This window comes from Talpa occidentalis, unplaced genomic scaffold (genome assembly GCF_014898055.3).
Source record: "Talpa occidentalis isolate TD23 unplaced genomic scaffold, MPIMG_talOcc4v2.1, whole genome shotgun sequence".
Classification (NCBI taxonomy): domain Eukaryota; kingdom Metazoa; phylum Chordata; class Mammalia; order Eulipotyphla; family Talpidae; genus Talpa; species Talpa occidentalis.
The window spans coordinates 3,044,610-3,053,192 of NW_026555331.1; the positions used below are offsets into that span (position 1 = coordinate 3,044,610).

General features: G+C 68.9%; 1 protein-coding gene across 1 annotated transcript in view; it reads left to right on the forward strand.

The window, feature by feature from the left end:
- Window positions 1–6,299, forward strand: part of PLEC (plectin) — a 28,344-nt gene extending 22,045 nt beyond the window's left edge. The window contains 2 exon segments of the mRNA XM_037527491.2: window positions 75–6,153; window positions 6,156–6,299. Of these exon segments, the coding sequence (XP_037383388.1) occupies window positions 75–6,153; window positions 6,156–6,298 (6,222 nt within the window). The 3' untranslated portion in view covers window position 6,299.
- The last annotated feature ends 2,284 nt before the right edge of the window (window positions 6,300–8,583 follow it).

Genomic DNA, 8,583 nt, shown 5'->3' on the forward strand with positions numbered 1-8,583 from the left:
GGGGTCTGCTGCGGGTGGGGTGGCGTGCCCGGGCCCCTGCTGCCTCTGACCTCTCTCCCCCCCCCCCTTTCCAGAGGCAGACGGTGCAGCAGGAGCAGCTGCTGCAGGAGACGCAGGCGCTGCAGCAGAGCTTCCTCTCCGAGAAGGACAGTCTGCTGCAGCGGGAGCGCTTCATCGAGCAGGAGAAGGCCAAGCTGGAGCAGCTCTTCCAGGACGAGGTGGCCAAGGCGCAGAAGCTGCGGGAGGAGCAACAGCGGCAGCAGCAGCAGATGGAGCAGGAGAAGCAGCAGCTGGTGGCCAGCATGGAGGAGGCCCGCCGGCGGCAGCGGGAGGCTGAGGAGGGGGTGCGGCACAAGCAGGAGGAGTTACAGCGGCTGGAGCAGCAGCGGCGGCAGCAGGAGCAGCTGCTGGCCGAGGAGAACCAGCGGCTGCGGGAGCGGCTGCAGCGCCTGGAAGAGGAGCACCGGGCCGCGCTGGCACATTCCGAGGAGGTGGCTGCCTCCCAGGCCATGGCGGCCAAAGCCCTGCCCAACGGCCGAGACACTCTGGACGGCCCCAGCGCGGACGTGGAGCCTGAGCATGCCTTCGAGGGTCTGCGGCGGAAGGTGCCTGCCCAGCGGCTTCAGGAGGCGGGCGTCCTGGGCGCCGAGGAGCTGCAGCGCCTGGCAGACGGCCGCACCACGGTGGCTGAGCTCGCGCGGCGTGAAGATGTGCGCCGCTACCTGCAGGGGCACAGCAGTATCGCCGGGCTGCTGCTGAAGCCAGCCAACGAGAAGCTGAGCGTCTATGCCGCCCTGCAGAGGCAGCTGCTGAGCCCGGGAACGGCCATCATCCTGCTGGAGGCCCAGGCAGCCTCGGGCTTCCTCCTGGACCCTGTGCGCAACCGAAGGCTGACCGTCAACGAGGCTGTGAAGGAGGGCGTGGTGGGCCCTGAGCTGCACCACAAGCTGCTCTCGGCCGAGCGCGCCGTCACCGGCTACAAGGACCCCTACACCGGGGAGCAGATCTCTCTCTTCCAGGCCATGCAGAAGGGCCTGATCGTGCGGGACCACGGCATCCGCCTGCTCGAGGCCCAGATCGCCACGGGCGGCATCATCGACCCCGTGCACAGCCACCGCCTGCCCGTGGACGTGGCCTACCAGCGCGGCCTCTTTGATGAAGACATGAGCCGCGTGCTGGCCGACCCGGGCGACGACACCAAGGGCTTCTTCGACCCCAACACGCACGAGAACCTCACCTACCTGCAGCTGCTGGAGCGCTGCGTGCAGGACCCCGACACCGGGCTGCGCCTCCTGCCGCTCACGGATCAGGCTGCCAAGGGCGGCGAGTTGGTCTATACTGATTCGGAGGCCCGTGACGTGTTCAAGAAGGCCACGGTCTCCGCACCGTTTGGCCAGTTCCAGGGCAGGACGGTGACCATCTGGGAGCTCATCAACTCTGAGTACTTCACAGCCGAGCAGCGGCGGGACCTGCTGCGGCAGTTCCGCACGGGCAAGGTCACCGTGGAGAAGATCATCAAGATCGTCATCACGGTGGTGGAGGAGCATGAGCAGAAGCGCCAGCTCTGCTTCCAGGGCCTGCGTGCCCTGGTGCCCGCTGCCGAGCTGCTCGAGAGCGGCGTCATCGACCAGGCCCTCTACCGCCAGTTGCAGCAGGGCGAGCGCTCCGTGCAGGAGGTCGCCGAGGCAGAGGCCGTGCGCCGGGCTCTGCATGGCACCAGTGTCATTGCCGGCGTGTGGCTGGAAGAGGCAGGGCAGAAGCTGAGCATTTACCAGGCCCTGAAGAAAGACCTGCTGCAGCCAGAGGTGGCTGTGGCCCTGCTAGAGGCCCAGGCTGGCACCGGGCACATCATCGACCCCGCCACCAGCGCCCGGCTGACCGTGGATGAGGCCGTCCGTGCTGGCCTGGTGGGGCCGGAGCTGCATGAGAAGCTGCTGTCGGCCGAGAAGGCCGTGACGGGCTACAAGGACCCGTACTCGGGGCAGAGTGTCTCCCTGTTCCAGGCCTTGAAAAAAGGCCTCATCCCCAGGGAGCAGGGCCTGCGCCTTTTGGACGCCCAGCTGTCCACGGGGGGCGTCGTCGACCCCAGCAAGAGCCACCGCGTGCCTCTGGACATCGCCTGTGCCCGGGGCTACCTGGACAGGGACACCAGCAAAGCCCTGTCGGCGCCAAGGGACGACGCCAAGACCTACTATGACCCCAGCGCGCAGGAGCCAGTCACCTACAGCCAGCTCCAGCAGCGGTGCCGGCCTGACCAGCTGACGGGGCTCAGCCTGCTGCCCCTGTCGGAGAAGGCCGCGCGGGCCCGGCAGCAGGAGCTCTACTCTGAGCTCCAGGCCCGGGAGGCCTTTCAGAAGGCCACAGTGGAGGTCCCCGTGGGCGCCTTCCAGGGCAGGACGGTGTCCGTGTGGGAGCTCATCAGCTCCGAGTACTTCACAGAGGAGCAGCGGCAGGAGCTCCTGCGGCAGTTCCGCACGGGCAAGGTCACCGTGGAGAAGGTCATTAAGATCGTCATCACCATCGTGGAGGAGGTGGAGACGGCGCGGCAGGAGAAGCTCTCCTTCAGCGGCCTCCGGGCCCCTGTGCCCGCCAGCGAGCTGCTGGCCGCCGGGGTCCTCAGCAGAGCCCAGTTTGAGCAGCTCAAGGATGGCAAGACATCAGTCAGGGACCTGTCCGAGGTGGACTCGGTGCGGACGCTCCTCCAGGGCACTGGTTGCCTGGCTGGCATCTACCTGGAGGACTCCAAGGAGAAGGTGACCATCTACGAGGCCATGCGGCGGGGCCTGCTGCGGCCCAGCACAGCTACCCTCCTGCTGGAGGCCCAGGCGGCCACTGGCTTTCTGGTGGACCCGGTGCGGAACCAGCGCCTGTACGTACACGAGGCTGTCAAGGCCGGCGTGGTGGGGCCGGAGCTGCACGAGAAGCTGCTGTCAGCCGAGAAGGCTGTGACGGGCTACAAGGACCCGTACTCGGGCACCACCATCTCCCTGTTCCAGGCCATGCAGAAGGGGCTGATCGTGCGGGACCACGGCCTGCGCCTGCTCGAGGCCCAGATCGCCACGGGCGGCATCATCGACCCCGTGCACAGCCACCGCCTGCCCGTGGACGTGGCCTACCAGCGCGGCTACTTCGACGAGGACATGAGCCGCGTGCTGGCCGACCCGGGCGACGACACCAAGGGCTTCTTCGACCCCAACACGCACGAGAACCTCACCTACCTGCAGCTGCTGGAGCGCTGCGTGCAGGACCCCGACACCGGGCTGCGCCTCCTGCCACTGCGAGGGGCAGAGAAGGCCGAGGTGGTGGAGACCACACAGGTGTATTCTGAGGAGGAGACCCGGCGGGCCTTTGAGGAGACACAGATCGACATCCCCAGCGGTGCTGGTGGCGGCCAGGGCGGCTCCACCATGTCCCTGTGGGAGGTGATGCAGTCAGACCTGATCCCCGAGCAGCAGCGGGCCCAGCTGATGGCCGACTTCCAGGCTGGCCGGGTGACCAAGGAGCGCATGATCATCATCATCATCGAAATCATCGAGAAGACCGAGGTCATCCGCCAGCAGAACCTGTCCTCCTACGACTACGTGCGCCGCCGCCTGACGGCCGAGGACCTGTACGAAGCCCGCATCATCTCCCGGGAGACCTACAGCCTGCTCCGCGAGGGCACCAAGAGCCTGCGCCAGGTGCTGGAGGACGAGTCTGCCTGGCGCTTCCTCTACGGCACGGGCTGCGTGGCCGGCGTCTACCTGCCCGGCTCCAGGCAGACGCTCACCATCTACCAGGCCCTCAAGAAGGGCCTGCTGAGCGCTGAGGTGGCCCGTGTGCTGCTGGAGGCGCAGGCTGCCACGGGCTTCCTGCTGGACCCGGTGAAGGGTGAGCGGCTGACTGTGGACGAGGCGGTGCGGAAGGGTCTGGTGGGCCCTGAGCTGCACGACCGGCTGCTCTCGGCGGAGCGGGCGGTCACCGGCTACCGGGACCCCTACACGGAGCAGACCATCTCGCTCTTCCAGGCCATGAAGAAGGAGCTGATTCCTGCCGAGGAGGCCCTGCGGCTGCTGGATGCCCAGCTGGCCACGGGTGGCGTCGTGGACCCACGCCTGGGGTTCCACCTCCCCTTGGAGGTGGCCTACCAGCGCGGCTACCTCAACAAGGACACACACGATCAGCTGTCGGAGCCCAGCGAGGTGCGCAGCTACGTGGACCCCTCCACGGATGAGCGCCTCAGCTACACGCAGCTGCTCAAGCGGTGCCGCCGAGACGAGGGCAGCGGCCAGCTGCTCCTGCCGCTCTCAGACACCCGCAAGCTGACCTTCCGCGGCCTGCGCAAGCAGATCACGGTGGAGGAGCTGGTGCGCTCCCAGGTCATGGACGAGGCCACGGCGCTGCAGCTGCAGGAGGGGCTGACCTCCGTCGAGGAGGTGTCTAAGAGCCTGCAGAGGTTCCTTGAGGGCTCCAGCTGCATCGCCGGTGTCTACGTCGACGCTACCAAGGAGCGGCTGTCGGTGTACCAGGCCATGAAGAAGGGCATCATCCGGCCCGGCACGGCCTTCGAGCTCCTGGAGGCCCAGGCGGCCACCGGCTACGTCATCGACCCCATCAAGGGGCTCAAGCTGACGGTGGAGGAGGCCGTGCGCATGGGCATCGTGGGTCCCGAGTTCAAGGACAAGCTGCTCTCGGCCGAGCGCGCCGTCACCGGCTACAAGGACCCGTACTCCGGGAAGCTCATCTCCCTCTTCCAGGCCATGAAGAAGGGCCTGATCCTCAAGGACCACGGCATCCGCCTGCTCGAGGCCCAGATCGCCACGGGCGGCGTCATCGACCCCGAGGAGAGCCACCGGCTGCCCGTGGACGTGGCCTACAAGCGCGGCCTCTTTGACGAGGAGATGAATGAGATCCTGACCGACCCCTCTGACGACACCAAGGGCTTCTTCGACCCCAACACGGAGGAGAACCTCACCTACCTGCAGCTGATGGAGCGCTGCGTCACCGACCCCCAGACGGGGCTGTGCCTCCTGCCGCTGAAGGAGAAGAAGCGGGAGCGGAAGACGTCCTCCAAGTCCTCGGTGCGCAAGCGCCGCGTGGTGATCGTGGACCCGGAGACGGGCAGGGAGATGTCGGTGTACGAGGCCTACCGCAAGGGGCTCATCGACCACCAGACCTACCTGGAGCTGTCGGAGCAGGAGTGCGAGTGGGAGGAGATCACCACCTCCTCCTCGGACGGCGTGGTCAAGTCCATGATCATCGACCGCCGCTCGGGCCGCCAGTACGACATCGACGAGGCCATCTCCAAGAGCCTCATTGACCGCTCCGCGCTGGACCAGTACCGTGCCGGCACGCTCTCCATCACCGAGTTCGCCGACATGCTCTCGGGAAACGCCGGCGGCTTCCGCTCCCGCTCTTCCTCCGTGGGGTCCTCCTCGTCCTACCCCGTCAGCCCCGCCGTCTCCAGGACCCAGCTGTCCTCCTGGTCTGACCCCACCGAGGAGACGGGCCCTGTGGCCGGCATCCTGGACACAGAGACGCTGGAGAAGGTGTCCATCACGGAGGCCATGCACCGCAACCTGGTCGACAACATCACCGGGCAGCGGCTGCTGGAGGCGCAGGCCTGCACCGGGGGCATCATCGACCCCAGCACCGGAGAGCGCTTCCCCGTCACTGAGGCCGTCAACAAGGGCCTGGTGGACAAGATCATGGTGGACCGCATCAACCTGGCCCAGAAGGCCTTCTGCGGCTTCGAGGACCCACGCACCAAGACCAAGATGTCGGCTGCGCAGGCCCTGAAGAAGGGCTGGCTGTACTACGAGGCCGGCCAGCGCTTCCTGGAGGTGCAGTACCTGACGGGCGGGCTGATCGAGCCTGACGTACCGGGCCGCGTGCCCCTGGACGAGGCCCTGCAGCGCGGCACCGTGGATGCCCGCACGGCCCAGAAGCTGCGCGACGTGGGCGCGCACTCCAAGTACCTCACCTGCCCCAAGACCAAGCTCAAGATCTCCTACAAGGACGCGCTGGACCGCAGCATGGTGGAGGAGGGCACGGGGCTGCGGCTGCTGGAGGCCGCCGCCCAATCCAGCAAGGGCTACTACAGCCCCTACAGCATCAGCGGCTCCGGTTCCACCGCCGGCTCCCGCGCGGGCTCGCGCACCGGCTCCCGGGCCGGCTCCGGCGCGGCAGCTTCGACGCCACCGGCTCCGGCTTCTCCATGACCTTCTCCTCCTCCTCCTATTCCTCCTCGGGCTACGGCCGCCGCTACGCCTCGGGGCCGGCGTCCTCCCTGGGGGGCCCCGAGTCTGCGGTGGCCTGACCCCCTGCCCGCCCCCCCCCCCCCCCCGCTCTGCATGTGGCCAGGCTCCCGCCAGCCGCTGGGGTCTTCAACGATTGTAACGGTGTCTTCCTCCCAAGTGGTGCCTCACTAAGGTTTTACAAAAAGACCAGACTAATAGACTAACCCGCGCCCGCGTCTTGAGGAAGGGGCCGTCCCGCCCCGCCCCGCCCCCGTCTCCCCGCCCCTCTACCTGCCACTTGCCACAGCCAGGTGCCTTGGGGGGTCCAGAGCTGGGCCCCTTCCTCCCCTCTCCCCAGGGGGGTTCCGTCCCGGGGAGGCTCCCCGGCAGACCCCTTCCTCCCCGCGGGGCCCGCGGCTGGCGTCCTGTTCCCGGCCGGTCAGCTCGCTCGCGGGCCCTGCCGGGGAGGAAGGGGGTCCCGCCTGGGCCCTCCCCTCCAGCCTGCCCAGAGAAGCCCCTTCCCCATGGGAAGATGAGGGTCCAGTCTGCCGAGCCAGCTGGCCCGGCCAGCCCCCGGCCTGTCCCCGCCCCCGCAGGCTGCGCTTGCTTCATTTAGCTGCTGACCCCACGCCCCTAAGGCCCCAGGCCTCTGGCTCCAGCCTTCTCTCGCCTCAGCTCCCTCATAAGTGCCTTCTGTGTTCTCCCTCAGGCCCCGGTGCTGGGGGGGAGGGGCTCACCCCGCCCAGCTCTCAGGCTGCGCTCTCCTGGGCCCCCCAGCCTGTGGTAGCCCCCTCTGGGGGCCGCCTGTCTTGTCTGGGAAGCTCCAGCCCCTCCATTCGGCCCAGCTGGGCGTCTGCGTCGCCCCTCCCGCTCCAGCAGCCCCTGGCCTGGGGGCTCCCGCTGCCGCCACCCCCTGACTGAGTTTTGCATGTCCCACTGACCCGGGCCAGTGGGGTGGGGCCCCGGGCTCCCTGCTGCCTCCGTGAGGGCAGAACACTAACCCGACCAGGGTGGGCCTGCGGCGCTCGCCCCAATAAAAGCGATTCCAACCTCCCTGGAGTCCTGCGCCTTTTCTTTCCTGGGACCCTGGTGGGGCAGGCGGCGCCCGTGTCCTGGCTGACGGGCGGTGGGGCCAGGTGTCGGGCAAGAGAGGGCCTGGGCCTGGGGCCACCTGCCTTGCCCTTGCCCCTTGGGCAGGCCAGGGTGTCCCTGGGGGCTCGCCCTGTGCCTGGAGGCCACCCCCTGCCTTGGGCGGGGAGCAGCGTGCTGCCCTGCCTACCCGCTGCGGGTGGGCGGCCTCCAGGGAAGGGTGTGGCCGTGGCTGGCCAGCTGAGGCTGCCGGGTGGGCACCTCCCATCCTCGCGGGTTTATTCCAGCTCCTGGGCAAGCTCACAGGAGGGGTGAGTGGGGCTCAGCGCAGGGGACCCTGGACCCGAGCGGGCCGGCCACCCACTCTGCTGAGGGAGGGGCGGGCCTGAGGCCTGGTTTTCTGCTCACTTGAGGGGCGGGACGCCGACTGCCCAGCGTGTGGGGCCTGAGCCCACAAAATCCGGGCTGGAGCAGGGGTGCCTCCTCAGGGCCGAGTCCCGAGCCCAGCGAGTCAGCGCTGGTGGCCCTCCAGCCCCTTGGGCCTCCCGCCAGGGCACTGGGAAGGCCGAGAGCCAGGCTGACCTGCAGCTGGGCACCCCCTAGTCAGCCCTGGGCCAGGGTGCCGGCAGCGAAAGTACAGGTGCCGGCTGTGCCCGTCCACGTCCAGATGTGCCCCGAGGCCGGCGGCCCCGCCCTCCCCTGCTGCCTTCACCCCGCCGGCCCCGGCCCGGGCTTCACGGCGGGACTCGGCCAGGGCGGCCGCGGGGCCGCGCGAGGGGCGGGCGCGGCGGAGCCCCAAAAGGCCAAACCCGAGCCGGGGGCGGGCGCAGGCGACACCCCCGGGGCCTGCGGCTGTAGCTGGGCGCGGGCCGGGCCGCCGCGGCCGGAGACCCCGGGCTCCGGAGCGGGCGCCCTCGGGCGCGTCGGGCCGGGCGGCGGCCGGCATGGGCGGCAGGGACGGCGCCGCCGCGACAAGCGGCTCCTCGGGACGCCGGGTCCGGCGCGACCCCCAGCCGCCCCCGCGCTTCACAGGCTGGCCCGGCCAACGACGGCCGCCGCCAGCCCTGGCTTATAGCGGCTCTTGGGTGCCCCGCCCACAAGTCTGATTGGACCATTTTTCAATCCTGTGGCTGATTGGCCATTTAGCACCAATCACCTCATAGCCCACACCTGATTGGCCTATTCCACGATCCCGGAAGTACACAGTTGCATAAAAGAGCTCTGCGGGCTCTTGCTTCTGGTGGAGCAGCAGGGTCGGGGCGCGGCGCCCCCCCCC